The sequence below is a fragment of the Leptonychotes weddellii genome, chromosome 9, assembly GCF_054177405.1.
Source record: "Leptonychotes weddellii isolate Sample4059 chromosome 9, ASM5417740v2, whole genome shotgun sequence".
NCBI lineage: Eukaryota > Metazoa > Chordata > Mammalia > Carnivora > Phocidae > Leptonychotes > Leptonychotes weddellii.
In genome coordinates, this window is record NC_138377.1 from 80289027 (window position 1) to 80308059 (window position 19033).

A 19033-nucleotide genomic window follows, 5' to 3' on the forward strand; every position below is an offset into this window, starting at 1 on the left:
GAAGGCAGCCGCTTAACAACTGAGCCACCCATGCGCCCCCATATGATACTTTTAATACCTTAACTAGATTTAAGGAATCCAGGAAGTCCATCTAAAAACTAAAAAGGAAAAATGCTCATCAACAAACGACTCCCTGATTTCACAGATGACCAACGCAGGAAGACAGTTACTGGGAATCCATGGCAGTATGTTAACCTGCTCTGCTGTACGGCAGCTAGATATTGTTCCCCAAGACCAGGAAGCTGTCTAGTCTGGCTACGTTACAGCATGAGGCAGCAATCGCTATGGCCCTGCAACAAGCACAGAGTGCGTAGCTTGTGGTGTTTATGGTCTAGTAAAGACACACGAACAAGGCCGCAGTCCTAAAGTTCAAAGAATCAATATTTATGGCATTAAAATGCTTTTAAATTTTTTATATGGATAAGAAAAAGTCACAGCAGATGAAACAGGATTGGAGGATATTCTTTTTTAAAAGTATGAAATATCCAAATCTATTTCTTAAATACAATAAAGTAGAAAATAGCACAACATACACATACCTATAATGGCACAATATACACATCACCTATAGTCAAGATTTTGCCATTTTTTTCATTAAATAATAATTTTACTGGCTAAGCCATTTTAAGGTTACAGATATCATGATATTTTATGATGATATAATTCAATATGCATCTCTAAAAATTAAGGACACTGCCCTTCAAGACCACTATACCATTTACAATAATTCAAGTTTCTCCAACCTAATTCAAGTTACCTGTGAATTATTTCTTTGTTCAGTCTGCCTTCCACCTCTAGAAAACGTCTGATTTTTTTCCATCCAAGGTTTTTTCTGAGTTGCCTGGCAAGTTACATTGGACCAATTTACACTACCTGTAACCAGTGAGATTTAAAAATATGATTTATTTATGAAAGATGCCAAAACCTAAATTATCCCTTAACTTTGTGTATTGAAAGTCAGTCACTATACATGTAAAACTGGAAATTTCTCTACAGACTTTAAGTGGTATTCCAGTTCTTAGCAATAGAAGTGCCATCTTGCAGAATACTCCAATTTCTCATTTGAGAAATTTTCTAAGTTTTATCAGCCCAACTGTACTTTCAAAGTAATGTGAATCTCTTGGAAGATTTCTGATTTTTTTTGCAGTATCAGCAAGCTTCATGCTTAAAAGCAAAACTCTGACATGGACAAAGAAGAAAGTATAGCAAAAACACTATGCAGAAAATAAGTACCTGTACATATAGATGATTCCACATGCTAAAAATAAAAACAAAAAAGACAATTATTTTCTGCTTAAGAGTCAACACCATATGCCTTGCAAATGTTTCATAACTTAGTCTAGTGTGAAGCATACTTATTTACAATCCTAGAAAAATACTTCTCCATATATATTTTTCATATTAATATACAAAATACATTTTGATCCATTCTATTACTATAGGAATTGTTAATGAAAATAGATACTTGAGCTTTAGAGAAGATACAAAATAATACTGACACAGATGACCGATAAAGAAATCAAAGCAGCGTTACATACATTCATGGTGCTAGAATCGGGATTTCTCAAAGCCCCTGCTGCAGGCTGGTTGTTGCTGTGTTTGGGACTGCAGTAGCCACTATCACTGTCAATGTCGGCTTCACTAGCCCCCTGCTCACTAGAGGATTCAGCAGTAGGGTGGGACGCTCTTCTCCTCCTGCCTTTGGACTTCCAGAGCATTGTGGCAGAGCTCTCCGAGAGAGATTTGTTAGCAATATCTGATGGGAAATCTGTAAAGCAAGGAAGGTGTGACATCTCTTTGTGAGGACCAAACTGATAAATTCTTGTTAAATTATCATTAAGGTCGTAAGAAAATGAAGGTATCTAACTTCGTAAATGGAGAAAACAAGTAAAAATTTTTTGGAGAAGATCATCAAAAAGTAAGATGTTCCTAGCAAGTTGGTTTATGACATGTATTTATTATGACAAGAGGATAAAATATTTGTATAAATATTAAAACAAACCACCATTACCCATTTAAGAAAAATAACATCACTAATCCTTTTGAAGTCCACTGCATACCCCATCCACCACTGCATCCTCTTCCTCCCCCAGAAGTTACCTCCATATGGAATTCTGTGTTTATCATTTCCTCACTCTTTAAAATAGCTTTTTCATGGATTTTTGTATTCCTAAAACATAAATCATGTAATTTTGCAGTTTTTGCTTTATAAAAATGAATTTATACTGTCCATTTTCTTTTGTGACTTGCTTCCTAGTCTGCCCCATTCCTCCAACATTAGTTTTGAGATTCTGATGCATGTGGCTGTAATTCATTAATGTCACTGGAATCTAGAATGCCTGTGTATGATGAACATACCACACAGTATTTATCCTTTGTACCACTAATGGGGTGCTTGGACTGTTTTGGGGTTTTGCATTATTAAATAATACTGCTGTAACCACTCTTACACAGACATTTGAACATATATGTGTGCATGTGGAAGTTTCTTTAAGATAAATACTGCTGGGCCTTATGGCATACACATATTCGACTTTACTCGGTAATGTCAAATCATTTTCAGTCAAACTGTTTAAAACAGTTTATAAACCAACAGCAAGATATAAATATCCACAGTGATCCACATATTCACCAAATACTTGATACTGTCTGCTAGGCTATAATTTTTGCCAATTGTTAGATATAAAAAGATAGCTCATTGTGGGTTTTAATTTGTATTTTCTTGCCTAATGATGAGGTTTGGTATCTTTTCTGATGGTTTTAGCCACTAATGTTTTTCTACTGAGTTGTCTCTTATTTTTGTATTTCACAAATTGTAATCAAAAGACATTAAAAAAAACTCTTATAATGTCCTCCTACCCTAACAAATAACAATTTTCCTTTTTCTGTATTTCCGCCCATAATTTTTACACAGCATTAATACAATTTTGAGTTGGGCTATTTTTTTTTTTTAAGATTTTATTTATTTATTTGACAGAGAGAGACAGCGAGAGAGGGAACACAAGCAGGGGGAGCTGGAGAGGGAGAAGCAGGCTCCCTGCTGAGCAGGGAACCCGACGCAGGGCTCGATCCCAGGACCCCGGGATCATGACCTGAGCTGAAGGCAGACGTTTAATGACTGAGCCACCCAGGCACCCCGGGCTATTTAATATTATGTATATGTTCTCCATAATTATAATGTGAGAGGCTCCATATTATTCCACTGAGTGGATGTTCTACACTTTTCTTGACTTGTCACCTGTTACTAAACATTAGGAAGCTTCAGTGTGATACTGCAATTCAGATCTTTCATCAAATAGTCCTTTTTCTTTCTAGGGAAATATATCCATTTTAGATACATTCACAGGGGAAGGACAACTGGATCAAAGGAAAGATTCCTATAGTCCTGCCAAACTGTTTCAGCCCACTGGTGTGTCCCAGAGCCTGAGAACAAGGTGGGATCATTTTTTTTATTCTTCATATGAATTTTTTATGTCTTCATATTAAAACTTTTTCAGTGATAGGCATAGTAAAAATCTTTTCCAAGTTTCTGGCTCATTCTGCCACTCACTTTTGATAGACAGAATTTACTTCAGAAATAGTTTCCTCCCTGCCGTCATAAAGATATCTGCCTATATTTTCTTCAACAAACGGGTTTTCCCATTTGTCCTTAATGCATGGGTTGTAAATTAGGGATCTGTAATGCTATCTGTGTTATTTTCCACATGTGTTTCCACATACATATGAATCTGTTTCTGGGTCCCCTGTTCTAATTTTCATATACTGCATTTTTTGTAAAAGCCTAAGGAAGTCAGAGAGTTTAATAGGTCTTGATATTTAGAAAAAAAGCTCTTTTCTTCTCAAATGGTCCTTTCAGAATTAGTTTATCAAGTTCCCATAAAATTCCTGTTAAAATTTTGATTAGAACTGCACTGAATCTACAGACTGACTTTGGGGAAAATGACATTTGCAGTATCAAATCATCCTATATGAACAGGATATTTAGGTTGGTTTTTTTTTAATATCCTACCACAAAGTTAAGATTTTCTGCATAAATGTCTTGTACATCTTTTGTAAAGTTCATTCCCAGAAACTTGTATTTTTGTTGCTATTATAAATGGCATCTTTTCTCAAATTTTGTTCGTAACACACTGAAATGCACTTAATTTTTGTATATTATATCTAATCATCTTGTTAAACTCATTAAATACAAGCTTGTGTTCAAGAATAAAAATTTGTTACAAATTCCTTTAAGTTCTAATATTTCATCCTACCTGCGACTCATACCAATTAATCCTCAGAAATTAAAAACAAATTAAACAAAAATATTGATAGAATGTACAATCCTCAGAATCTGAAAACAAACTAAAGAATAAGAATACTGATAAAAGGTATTATCTTCTAATCAAATTTTACCTTCACTTTTCATTTTCTTTTTACTTCTATTAAAGCATAGTTGACACACGTTACATTAGCTTCAAGTGTACGACACATTAATGCTAAAAGAGTCTATACATTATGCTTTGCTTACAAGTGTAGCTACCATCAGCTACCCGCAACCCTCTGACAACCATCAGTTTTTGTTCTCTGTATTTATGGGTCTATTTCTGCAGGGTTTGTTTTTTTTTAGATTCCACATATAAATGAAATCATACATTTTTTGTCTTTCTCCATCTGACTTACTTCACCAAGCATTATAGCTTCTGGATCCATCCATGTTGTTGCCAATGGCAAGATTTTTATCCTTTTTTATGGTTGAGTAATATTCCATTGTATATACATACCATATCTTCCTTATCCATTCTCCATTCATTTACCTATGGACACTTGGACTGCTTCCTTATCTGGGCTATTGTAAATAATGCCGCAATGAACATAGGAGTGAATATATCTTTTCGAATGAGTGTTTTCTTTTTGGGGGGGGCGGTAAAACATCTAGTAGTGGAATTATTGGATCATTTGGTATTTCTATTTCTAGTTTTTTGAGGAATGCCCATACTGTTTTCCATAGTGGCTGCATCAATTTACATTCCCACTGTCTGAGGGTTCTTTTTTCTCCTCCATCCTCACAACACTTGTTATTTCTTGTCTTTTTGATTCTAGCCACACTAACAGGTGTAAGGTGATTATTCTGTTGTGGTTTTGATTTGTATTTCCCTGATGATTAGTGATGTTGAGCATCTTTTCATGTGTCTGCTGGCCATTTGTAGGTCTTCTTTGGAAAAATGTCTATTCAGGTCCTCTGGCCAATTTAAATTGGATTATCTGGGTTTTTTGATATTGAGTAAATATTTTAGATATTAACCCCTATTGGATATATCATTTGTGAATATCTTCTCCCATTCAGTAGGCTGCCTTTTTGTTTTGCTAATGGATCATCTATTCATTTTCTAATTCTTATGCTTCAGAAGATTGTCTTTGTGGTCACTAAATGAGCAAACTAAAGAAGTAAGGATTTTTAAAAGCAGTCCCAGGGTTTAAAGCATGTAGAAGTCACTAGGACTAGGAATAACCAAAACAGAAAACTTTGTAATATATTACATTGTGATTCTTTCTATAGCCTCTCCAAGCATTTGTTAGTCCATTAATCTCACTGCTTTATAGCTACAAACTACACACAATGACTGTACTAGCAAGAAGATTGTTTTTTAACGGATTCCCAGATCCTTTCTTACTCCTAATGGATCTAAGCAATTGTAAAAAAATAACTGAACTGATGTCACAAAAGAAAAGGTACAGCCCAAATGAGAGTTTGCACCATCAAATTTATTTCAAGCCAGAGTGGAGACTACAGAAGGGTAAAAAGTAAATGTGCCTTTGTTTGAGCAGATGTAATTCTTGGCCTTCGATCATTAACAAAAATTTTTTTACTAGCACCAATGACAATGGGTGAGGAGACAGTTACTTACTCTATAGCTATTAAGCTGAGATCAGAGATACAAACTGGAATTTAATGATATAAACTGGAAAATATTAATTTTTATCTATTACCAGGATAAAGCTTCCTTATTTAAAGTTTATACAGTCCTCTAAAAAATTCTGGACAAAATGATATCCAACTAGTCCAAAATTTTTCTTGCTTGACAGGATATAGGTGCCACTGACAGGTTTGGTTCAGATCTTTGCTAAAATATGGCACAGAAAACTTGCCAAGTTCTTTCTATAAAGATATTATACAATATTAGAGTATTTTATAAAGGGTTTTAAGCTAGTTATAAAAAACATACAATTTTAATTTCTGCCAAAATGAGTCCTCAAATTCTTACAATGTCTGCAATATTCCACCTCTGATTTCTGAACTGCTCCACTACTATACGGGGATAAGGACACCTCAAACCCTCCTCAAAACTGCACATTAGCCAGCAAACAAGTTGGAAGAACATTATGGACATGGACTGCTTTTATCCTTCCTAGAGAACTTCACAAAGTGGCAGGATAAATGAAAGAATGAAGGTCTAGAATCCTGAAAAGTGGTAGAGTCTACAATTATAAAGTCAATACATGAAAACAGATAAAAATCAGTGATGTATACATAAACACTCTTGCTTACCAGTTTGCTGTGAAGCATCTACCAGAAGCACAATTTTTGATCGATTATCAGGACCTGCTGCATTTGTCTCTTTCTGAGTAGCTACATTTTTCACCAGTGGCCTTTTGCTTTTTATGTGCTGTTGTAAAAGCTGTTGCTGATTTAAGCACAAATAATAATAATAATAATAATAATAATTTAAAATCCTACTCAATGTACTAAATACATATCTACTATAAAACACACCTAAATGTATGCTCTAAATTAGTGGCTTCCAACCCATGGGGAAAGAGGGCTACTGTGTTAGGAATTCATGACATTATTTGCATTTAATTATACGTTAAATGATGTATTATATACACACATTTTGATACTACTTTTCAAATAACTAGTAACACTACTATGACTAATAAAATATTAATTCATTTTAAATTATTACTTGTACTTCATATTTTCTCAATCAATAATTAATAAATGACAGAAGTATAATCATGTCATATAAGGGGTTGTAAATTTTTATTTAGAAGGGTAACAAAAAGGGTAGTAGCTTATCCAAGGGATAAATTTTCCTTTCATGATAGCAAGAAAGTACAAAAACAATTCTGCTTTAGAGCTTGGAAAGAAAATATAAAAAAGCTGATCCTTTCCTTCATTTTTTAAAACAGAAGTATTCATCACTTAAATAGCGATTTATACAACAGAACTCTGAATTTAACTTCCTAAACTGAAGTGTTGGAAATGCACTCTGAGAAATCCTTTTTTTTCACCACCTGAAAGTTATATACTACTACCTTACTTCCAATACTTGTTTCTTCACGTTCTCCAGTGGTCCCAAAACAATTTCCCTTGATCCAGTGTTTTCATGAACTAATACTAATAGCTTTTTAAAGCAAACTGTGCTGCATGTTTGTATTTTAATTTGTAAAAAGTATGCCAAAAGACAGCAAAGACTTTTCACTGAAGAAGCTGGGCTAATGGAATCTAGGAAAGCATCAACTCCTTGATGATAGAGCCATAGATGCATTTAAGAAATCACTCTACCCTCCATTAGCTCCAAAGTGCTGAGAAGAAACATGGCTTTTCTTCTTACTTGCTTTGATATTAAGGCCTCAATATAAAAGTAACCTTTTAGTTAAGATATAGTTACGTAGAATAAACCTTAAATCTCTTGTGTTTTCAAGGCCTTCATGTCTCCTTTTTTTTTTTACTTAGTCAACAGACTGGTCTTAAGAGTGGTTTCACACATTTATCTTTCATTTTCTTCAGCCCTAGGAGACCCTGTGCTCATATAATATAGTAAGGCAATACATGAGTAACAAAGTGCTATTGCTACTAAAAATTCACAGAATAGCAACAATGAAGTTGAAGGGATTGAATGAATCACAGATGTTGTTCCCCATAATATCTCCTACTGATTTCTGAAGACTGAAATATATGAAGTGCATTAGTCATTCAACACCACTGGCATGGATCCAAACTACCACTTATAAACACTGGTGTCACTATGTAATTTTTTTCACTAAATTAAAATAATCTGGAAATATTTGTGTATTACGATTAAATAAAACTCTCTGAAGGAACCTGAATATGACTGTAAATCATACCATCGATTAAGAATAAGGCACAATAAAAAACAGGAAAAATTATTTTATAAATGCTCTACCCTTGATTATTTTATAATAGTGAATGAAATGTTTTACAGTAAATTCAGCATCAAGGCTAATCAATACAAGTAGCAAATTACTTACACTATTATTAACAACAGAAATATCAAACATAAAAGCCAATCAAAATAAGTCACTTACTTTTGGTACAACTGGTCCTCTGTTACTGTTTCTGCTTCGATGACTGGACAATGGGAAGACCTGCCCAAGCTGATTTGGACGCTCAGTGCACTCTGTGGTTATAGTATTTACGGTATTTGCAGCCTGAAAGGTGTTGGAGTAAGGTGTAGGAAAAGGATGATAGAATCCCATAACTTGGGCACATGGTGCTGGCATCAGCTGATAATATGTATACTCTGTAGAAACAGGTGGCTGAGCAGATATGATGGGGTAGGCAAGGTATGGTCCAGCAGGGTTTGGATTGGGCTGTTGCCATCGTATATCATTGTTATATAACGGAAATTGTCTGTTAAAATCAAATAAAAAAAGAACAGATCTATTGACAAGTCTGAAAGTAATGCTGAAGCAAAACCTCTTAATTCATTTTAATTTAAAAAAGTACAGAACCGTGCCTTCATAATAAAAAGGAGATAAAATTATCACCTTATAAATTTCTTTGCTGTAATCAGAGATTATTATATACATGTAATAACAACTTAAATGACAGTATAAAAGAATTCAACCTGATACTTCTACTGAATTCCAAAATTTTAAAAGTACATACCATTCTTATTTACAACTCTCTCCTCAACCTCCTCAGGGTATTTCTGCCTAGAAGTTAAACACCTAGCTGCTGGATCTGCACACAAAGGCAGTCCAAAGTTCCCATCCAATGCTAACAACTGTGACGGCCTTCTGCAAAAAGCAGGGTAAGGTGAGCCCTGTGTAAGGTGATCATTACAATGGGTGATTTGATTCCTCCACCTCTCCTTCAGCTCAGTCCCAGGGCCTCCTACTCCTCTCCCATACTCCCCGAACCATTTGGCCAAGTCAAGCTCTTTTCCTGGCTCCCCTCCTTGGCAATGGAAGCAGGTTCCTGGTCCAAGGGAAAGAAGAGAAAGAGGTAAGCCTGTCCATTGCCATCCTATCTAACATGGCATTAGAGCCTTTTCTAGTGCATTTCCTATAAAGCATCAGCAAGATTCTTCCTGTCTCAGCAGTCCTTACAGAAGGCTGCTGCAGAAGAATGAGTGGCCATGGGGAGCCGGAGCATCGAGCTTTCCTCACTACTCCCATAACAAAGCACAATGGAAAAATGTTCACTGCCATAATTAAAAAAAAATACTTTTAATCCGCAGGCTGGTTTACTCACGAATTCTCAAAGATTATTTAGTATGGTAAGAAAAATTGACTGTACTTTACACTTGGCCATTTTGTCAAATACAAAAAAATAGTATTAAATTTGGTTTTTAAGTCGCTTCAAATGTAGCCCTATACAGGTCAAAATTGTTTGACATAATGCTAACCTCAATTGAGAAGGATCCCTTATTCTTTGTCCAATCCCCAAAACTATAGAGTTTGAGAGATTATTAACCTGAATATTTAATATTTCATACAGTAGCTTAGTGGCCTCATCTCTCTTACATCAAGAATATCTGAAAGAACGTGCCTTCGCACATTAGTGTGCCACATGATGGCTTATAGGTGTGCAGAAATATTGATTGCCTTTGCCTTCGGGGTGGTTGAGCAGAGGCTAGAGTCCAGCTACCTCATCCATTTGTCCCAGAGTGCTAGAGAAATATAATTTTCTATGTGTGATATTACTTGTAAAAGGCTGAAAGTACTTTTAATAAAGCAGTAACGTGAACTACACCAACAAAGTACTAATCACTCAGATAGTCTAAGCAGGGTTAAAAAGGCTATCATGATTATCACAAGTTACACCCTAACCACCAGGTCACACATTACCTGAACTGCAAGCTGATTTTGCTAAATCACCCTGTGACTACAGCACAGAAGCTAAATTTAAACTAGAATCAGAGTCCAGAAATATATGTTAACCATAAACACTTCAATGTTAAGAACTATCCCTTGGTATTTTCTTCTTATGCCCGACTGTCCTGGAAGTTAAAAGGGTTTCCGTTCACCACTTTCTGAATATTCATTCCTCCCTTGTATCAATTTATTTCAAAGTAAGTTTAATGACTTATTGTAGGAGATACATCCAAAAAACTCCATTTCCTCTTAGAAAGAATGAGAAAATAACCCACGTTAACAATTTTCAAATTAGTACCTCATTTGGTTTTATTTATTTCTCTTAAAAAAGGGAAATGGCTAATGTTTAAAAGTTACAAATGGAGGGGCGCCTGGCTGGCTCAGTTGGTGGAGCATGGGACTCTTAATCTCAAGCTTGTAAATTGAAACCCCATGTTGGCTGTAGAAATTACAAAAAAATAATAATACATAAACCTAAAAAAAGGAAAAGTTACAAAAGGAAAAAATGAAGAAGTATGCCTTGTCAATTTCTGTATTTTCCGACTCACCCCCCACAAAAGAGAACATAATAATAAACAAATTACCTATTGGACTGGTTTTCCTGCACAAATGGATAACAAGTAATCAGGTAGCTGGGAATTGGAGTTGGTTCTACACCAGAAACATTTCCATTATCATTTGGGAGTGCCATCGGGATCATAAATGTATCAGGATTCTTCTTCTGGGGAATAAATGGCTCTACCTCAGCTGAGAGCTTGACATTCTTAAAAGAGATAGTAAAACACATTATTAATAAAGGAACAAAAAACTTAATACAAATTCACAATTTAACAATGGAAGAGTCGGTGTTTACAAATAGTAATTAGATCTCCTCAGTATGAGAAAACATCCAAAGGAGCAGTAATGTCAAATTAAAATAACTAAATATGATTATTTAGGCAAAGCCATCAAATAAAACAGGGAAACGCTTATCAGAAGTTATTGCATTTTAATGAAATCATTTCTTACGTAACCAAAGCTGTTAAAACAATCAAGAGTACAAGGAAGTCAGACTTGAGACCAAAAATAAAGCTGGTAGTAAGAAATCTAGCTCTTCAGACAAAACAATGCTTTTAACTAATTTTGTTAGGAGGGAAAATCATTAAACAGAGTTCTGAAGGATACTCACTTTATATTTGCTTGACTAGTCTAAAAAATAGTCTATTTCTATCCATTTCAGGAAATTAGATTAGTATGGTTTAGTTAAAAGGAAGGAAAATGTCCAAGATTAATGGAAAAAAAAAAAAAAACTTAACATAAGGGCAAGAAATTTTGGCTCACAGTTAAACTAGGAGAAAAAAAGGAGTACTTCAGTTTCCCAGTAGACAACTTGAGTAAACTAAAGTAATCCAGAGTATGTACTCTCATTTTAGTTTATTTTGTATTTTTTCTTACAAAAAAATCTACAGAAATTTAAAAGACATATTTAAAAAACTAAAGTATTTTAGGATGCACATGTGGGTGACAAAACTATAAAGAAAAGTAAATAAGATCTGGGATAAAAGTCAGGACAGGAATTACTCATATGAAATTACTCATGTGAAAGAGAGTTGTGATCACGAGGAGGTACCTGGAGAGCTTCTGAGTGCCTGACAACGTTCTATATCCTAACTTGGGCGATAATTACAAGGCATTCACCTCATAATTCATTTAGCTATACATTGCTTTTATGCAGTTTTCCTTCTGTATTTAACAACAAATTTCTTAAATTTAATTATAAAAAGAAAAAACCTATAGACACATTCTTCAAAGGTAGAATGTTAAAAACCACATAAATATCACAATCTAAAAAGATATTAAACACTTCTTTAAGAAACCAGTAAGTGAAGTGCAATCCAATGTTTCAATCATTCAAATCAATTACCTCAAAGCAATAGTCCTAACTAGAACTTCTGCCCAACAAACCCAGTAGGATGGCATTTATCGGAAGCTCTGAGCAAGGCAGAGTTCCCAGAATAAATGTCAGGCATGTTTCTCACAAAGGTAATCAGTAACAAATGCAAGAAAATCTGAAGACAAAATCTATAAAGACTTGATATGCTCAATAGGATAGCCTTTACTCAGATAAATTATTCTCTAAAAAGAGTCCACTGGAAATACTCAGAATGCTTGTAAAAAAGTGGGAAGAGAGAAGAAATCTGAACTATTTATAGTAGTATTAATTCAATATCCTTCCTACCTGATTAAACTTTGAAATCTACTTTTATACTATTAACCGAATATGAAATACAGTACTTGCATTTATGAATACAGTATCTGTGAACTCAAGCTGGTTTCTTGAATTTGAACCCTGAAGGCAAAACCTCCTTCAAATGCTAATAGTCTAAGTCAGTAATTTTCACTGCAATAGTCAACAGAACTCAAAAATTATTTGTGTAAGATATAAATTATCAATCTAATAAATGTTCCCTCAGGAGGAAATGAGGGGAAAAGGCTGATTTTCAACAATAATGCACAGATAATGGAAACTTGCTTTATATAGTTCATGCATAGGCATAAAAAGAGGAAAAATTTAAATCACATTTTAACTACACTGAAAATGTAATTTTTAGGATATCTTTGAAAAATCTAAAAAGTCCTTCTGAACATATGAGAACTCTCTGAACAGTTTTATAGATCTGTATTAGAAGGCATTAGCAAGAAATATGATTATTTCAAATTTCCATATGAAAAAGAAATAATACTAATATAATTATAAAGAAATAAGATAATTTAAAGATAGAAAGTTTCCTAATACCTCTCCACCAAATAGTACCAACTCATAAATTACGATAGTAAGTTTCTTAATACCTCCCCACCAAATAGTACCAACTCATAAATTACCTTGGTAAAAAATTCAAATTCTTGCTCAAGTCAAAAGTTGCAACAAGTTTTTATACTTAGTTTCATTTTACTTTGTAAGAGTTTTATGAACTTAGGCAGCCCATGGTCAAAAAAGTGTCATACATAATTTAAATAATTTTGCCTTCAGGGTGGTTGAGCAGAGGCTAGAGTCATGTAGCCTCTAGCTACATGAATATAAATATTTATAATAATATAAATTATAAATCATAATTTATAATTGATATCTGTACATATACACAGTATATGCCCTTAAATATAAAAGTTTGTAATGATTTCTATTCTAAGTGCAATTATAGATATCAGAGTTCAACAATAAAACTCACAAACACTGAAGTGATCCTTTGTTTTTAGCAAAAAAGAGAAGCTGCTGTAGTCAACAGCTGCACAAACAGAAGATGTCACTAGTAGGAACAGACTGGCAAACTTTCTCCTACAGTTACAACTCTCTATGGTCTTAAAAGTTGTTTGTTGTGACTTTGGGGCCTTCAGTATCATACATTAAAATGAAGCATCTGCTATTCTCAGGCCTAAAAAGTAAAGATAAATCCCAAACTATTTTTAAAATTCCACATAATAAAGCCCATATAGACAATATGTTAAGTAACAAATTCTGGCAATATTTCAATTATATTAGTATAGAAATCAAAGAAAAATGTCCTACATAGTGGACAACAAAACGTAATAAAAAAAATTACACTACTTACTTCATACAATGATATTCCTTAGTTTGAATTTTTTAGTCTACTTTTGACAATATTTTTTTGGAATCAGAAATTTTATATAAAATAAGTCTAAACTACACAAAGTCTAACTATTCCTGTACTACTATTTGCTTAAAAAAAACTATCTACATAGTAAAATTATCTTTATCTTTCAGAAATTATTTCAGCATTTTCCAAATAATGAAAAATCATAATAATCCCAGAAACCTGTACTGGGGGGGGGGAACATAAGCAGTTTCACATTCTTTTAAATTTAGCATATATTAAAACAAATGTCAATAATAAAACTTCTTTGATGTGAATAATCTAGAAAACCCAAGAATTTATCAGAACATGAAAATATAAAAGCCTTCTTTAAAAGAGCGTATTAAACAAATGCACTCAGATCACTGAGAGCCTATATAAATTCAACAAATATGCACTGAGTACATGTTCTGGAAAGAGTGCTGTACTAAACTGGTTCAGGGAAAATGGGCAAACATTACTACGAAGCACCCAACAGCAGGAAATGCACACTAAACTCCTCTGGGATAGAATCTCCAGAAGAGTGCAAATAATTTTCCCAGATTAAGCAATAGAAAAAACACCCACTTAAAATCAAAACTGAAGTAGAACATAATAAGGCACTCTCCCACAGTGAAATTTCAGTATGTACCACACACCTACAGAAAAAATATGACCATGGAAACCCTCTACATCCTTTGTATATTAAGGTAATAATACAATATATCAAACATTAAGATATTTTACATCTCATGGCCAAAGAAAAATAAATGTCTTCCAAAGGAAAAAATGACTAATGCTTAAAAGATACTTGCTGGCTGTATTGTTTTTGATTGGAATGACTTATACTGAAAGTAAACACTTGACAAATCAATTGCAGTAGTTATATATGTAAGTTTTGCAAGACTTCAGAAAATACTGAGGAAAAAAATCAAAATAATTAACTGAGACTGCCCACTTGATTTACTATTCAAATCTCTTCCTTTTTTCTTAAAATAGATTACACCTAATCCTATTAAAACCTGATGGTACTTTTCTAAAACTTAATACTGGTTTTTGGATTATCTAATTTATTAATTTTGGGTTTTCTATTTCTTTTCCTCTCTTGCTTTGATAGGGTTTTCCTGCTAACTTCTAGCCCTGGACACTTGATTTTTATTTACCTTTTAAAATGTTTAATAATGAAAGTATTTATGACTATGCATTTGCCTCAGAGTATAGCTTCAGCCACATCCCATAGGTTTTCATATGTATTACTTTTTCAATAACCCATAATTCCACTTTTTTATTTCCTCTTGATCAAGGGCTTAGGAAAAATGTCTTTTTAAATTTCCAAAGGTCGGGGTGGCTGGGTGGCTCAGTTGCTTGAGCGTCCAACTCTTGGTTTTGGCTCAGGTCATGGTCTTGGGGTCCTGGGATCCAGCACCACATTGGGCTCCCCACTCAGCAGGGAGTCTGCTTCCCCTCTCTCTCCCTCTGCCCCACCCCCCACACTCTCGCCACCAAATGATCTAAAAAAAAAGAAAAAAGTTAAATTTCCAAAGGTTATTTTACTTTCTTTTTTTATTACAAAAGTATTATTTTTAAAACCTGTTAAGATAAACCATTTACTTATATTCATTAAGGCCAACTACAAGTATTATTGAATAATAAATGTTTTATAGTAACTTATTTAGAATATATTTAGCTTGCAATACTATTTGAAGTTTATCAATTATTTAAAGGAAAGAATTATAAGCCAGATGATTTTGTATCTTTATCGGTGAACAGCACTTTGCATGAAGTCATATGTATTTGTTCCATGTTTGCTTTTCTAAGAGTTAAAGACACTGGTGATCAATAGTTTTGTAAATTGTTTTATTTTATTTTTTAATTTATTTTATTTTTTTTACATTTTTTATTTTTATAAATATTTTTTATTTAAATTCAATTAGCATATAATATTATTGGTTTCAGAGGTACAGGCCTGTGATTCATCAGTCTTATTAGATCACATGCCCCTCCTTAATGTCCACCACCCAGTTACCCCATTCCTCCACTCCCCTCCCCTCCAGCAAACCTCAGTTTGTTTCCTATGATTAAGAGTCTCTTACGGTTTGTCTCCCTCTCTGGTTTCGTCTTGTTTTATTTTTTCCTCTCTTCCCCTATGATCTTCTGTTTTGTTTCTTAAATTCCATGTATCAGTGAGATTGTATGATAATTATCTTTCTCTGATTGACTTATTTCGCTTAGCATAATAACCCTCTAGTTCCATCCACATCATTGCAAATGGCAAGATTTCATTTTTTAAAATTTTTATTTATTTAATTTATTTATTTGACAGAGAGAGAGAGAGAGAGCGAGAGCACAAGAAGGGGGAGCAGGCAGAGGGACAGGAAGAAGCAGGCTCCCTGCAGAGCAGGGAGCCCGATGCAGGGCTCGATCCCAGGACTCTGGGATCATGACCTCATGACCTGAATCAAAGGCAGCCGCTTAACCGACTGAGCCACCCAGGTGCTCCAATATTTCATTTTTTGCTGCGTAATATATATATTACACATCTTCTTTATCCATTCATCTGTCAGTGGACATCTAGGCTCTTTCCATAGTTTGGCTATTGTGGACATTGCTGCTATAAACACTGGGGTGCAAGTGCCTCTTCAGATCACTACAGTTATATCTTTGGGCTAAATACCCAGTAGTGCAATTGCTGGGTCATAGGGTAGCTCTACTTTCAACTTTTTGAGGAACCTCCATACTGTTTTCCAGAGAGGCTGCACCAGCTTGCATTCCCACCAACACTGTAGTAGGGTTCCCCTTTCTCCACATCCTCACCAATATCTGTTGTTTCCTGACTTGTTAATTTTAGCCATTCTGACTGGTGTGAGGTGGTATCACATTGTGGTTTTGATTTGTATTTCCCTGATGCCAAGTAAAGAACTTATCTAGGGATGCCTGGGTGGCTCAGTCGGTTAAGCGTCTGCCTTCGGCTCAGGCCATGATGCCAGGGTCCTGGGATTGAGTACCGCATCCCGCTTCTTGCTCAGCAGGGAGCCTGCTTCTCCCTCTGCCTGCTGCGCCCCCTGCCTGTGCTCTCTCTCTCTCTCCCTCTCTCTCTCTCTGACAAATAAAATCTTTAAATGAACTTATCTAATGCTAATGTTCTAAAAATTAAGCCAATGTTTAAATTAGTTGATAATACAAAAGATACTGTAAACTTCAAGTGTTTTGTCACTTCTAAGGCTATTGTTCATTTTTTAAAAATGTCTCAAAACACTGTCTTAAATTTCCTAAAAATAGAAACATTAAGCCTTTATGAACAAATAAACTCCATGACTTATTTTTCACATCCCTTTACACCAACTTTCCCCCCCTCAAGGACCAAAAAAAAGGCATTATACCAAGTAATAACTGTTCTTAGAACATCTAACTCTGGCAATTAAAATTAAATTACTTGTTTTGATTTAATACAGTCTTGCTAAAAGAGAATACCCCTGAGATCCTCTTTTGGTTATAACATTCTTTCAAATAGTCACTACTGCAATTAAGACTATTATCTAGCATGTATTCCAGTAACTTACTTTTTATAATCTTGATCAACATATATACAATTCAACATATATACAATTTACCCTTTTATCAAAGATTTTATTTTTTAAAAGAGCAATATGAATACCTTCAGGCAAAACATGCTTAGATTTTTTTTTTTAAGTTACACTTGTGCAATACTCCAAGGATTTCAATTAGGTTAACATGAAATGCACAGTTTGTATGAAGTACTGTTTTCTTAAAAAATCAAATTTCGGGCGCCTGGGTGGCTCAGTTGGTTAAGCGACTGCCTTCGGCTCAGGTCATGGTCCCGGAGTCCTGGGATCGAGTCCCACATCGGGCTCCCGGCTCAGCAGGGAGCCTGCTTCTCCCTCTGACCCTCTCCCCTCTCGTGCTGTTTCTCTCTCTCTCTCTCTCTCAAATAAATAAATAAATAAAATCTTAAAAAAAAAAAAAGTTTAAGAAAAAAATCAAATTTCTATAAATTGCTAATCACTACAATATTATGAGTAAGTTTTAATGCTGTAGGCATTCCCCAAAATTCTGAATATAAGACAACACTGACTTAAAATGAAAAAACAAACATTTTGTGAGGGAAAATGGAAATCCACATATCACATATATTTTTAGTGACTTTTACCTATCTAAATTCACTTCATTAGTAAATATATAAAAGTGTATTCCAAATAACCTGGAAAAGCCATTACATTACTCTATGGTATAGTGGAAACAATGAAGAACTTCACAAAGTGGAGAAAGCTCAGTTCTGGCCCCTAATCTACCATTAAATTAATGGTTCTTAGCCTTTTTTCAGTGATAGATTCCTTTGAGAATATGATGAAAATAATGGAGTCTTGCCCCAGAAAAATGCTAATATAAAATGAAGCACACTCCTTCCAGGTCATCCATGGACCCCTGAATTAACTGCCTTCAGCCTGAACAAGGCAAAGCAGCATCACTTTTCTGCATCTCGGTTTCCTGTGAGTATGTAGCAGGTGGGAAGAGAGGGTGGTCAGAATTATTCTCTTACTTAAGGTTAGGCTGAGGAAGAGGCAGGAGGTACCAGAATGAAAAAAGGAACAAATTCTTCAACGGAAAACCTACATTCATGATTTCTTTCCAATCCTTACATTTCTACAAGGTTTTAATAGGTTGTGGACTTCGGAAAGATGTAGGATGAAAGAGGAATAGGTTCTCTAGTTTAAATAATCTGCTCACAGCACTTGCTGTTAAGATAACCACACACAAATAGCTATGCTAAATAGTTAATTATATTTCCTCTAAGATGAAAGGAACCATAAGTATACATGTGGTAGCATTACTAGTTATAGTTTTGGCATCATAAAGGACCTGAGTTTAACCTTTTTATTAGTGACACACATACAAGAAAATTGTTCAAGAAAATTTCCTATTCAATTGTCAGACTTTGAAATTAAAGGCATTTCTGATAAATGCCTTAAAATTTTTTTTTTCATTAAATTGGATATAGGCTGTATATAGAATACTCTGGGTCACTAGAAAGCCAAGAGGCTCTGATCAATTTTGCTTTGGTAAACCCACGTATTATCTCATAAAACTCATCTGTGTTTTCAAATTCATATTCTCATAATTTTTTTAATTACAGCTTTTGTAAAAAAATAAATATACACAACTAGGAATCTGCCTGCTAAAAGAGCCAGATTTCAAAATCAAAATTGCCTCTGACTAGCTACATATATACAGGAATTTTGAAATCTTGTCTCATTTCCTCAGATACTAATTATCTATTTGTAAAATAGGCAAATCACTAG

At 34.3% G+C, this 19033-nt stretch overlaps 1 protein-coding gene across 1 annotated transcript in view; it reads right to left on the reverse strand.

Annotated features, from left to right (window-relative positions):
* SECISBP2L (SECIS binding protein 2 like) overlaps window positions 1-19033 on the reverse strand; it is a 58826-nt gene that overhangs the window by 38328 nt on the left and 1465 nt on the right. Inside the window, exons 2-7 of the mRNA XM_006735606.3 lie at window positions 10692-10870; window positions 8314-8638; window positions 6530-6665; window positions 1539-1768; window positions 1234-1258; window positions 758-873 (exon numbers count right to left, since the gene is read on the reverse strand). Of these exons, the coding sequence (XP_006735669.1) occupies window positions 758-873; window positions 1234-1258; window positions 1539-1768; window positions 6530-6665; window positions 8314-8638; window positions 10692-10870 (1011 nt within the window). The remainder of the gene's footprint in view (window positions 1-757; window positions 874-1233; window positions 1259-1538; window positions 1769-6529; window positions 6666-8313; window positions 8639-10691; window positions 10871-19033) is intronic.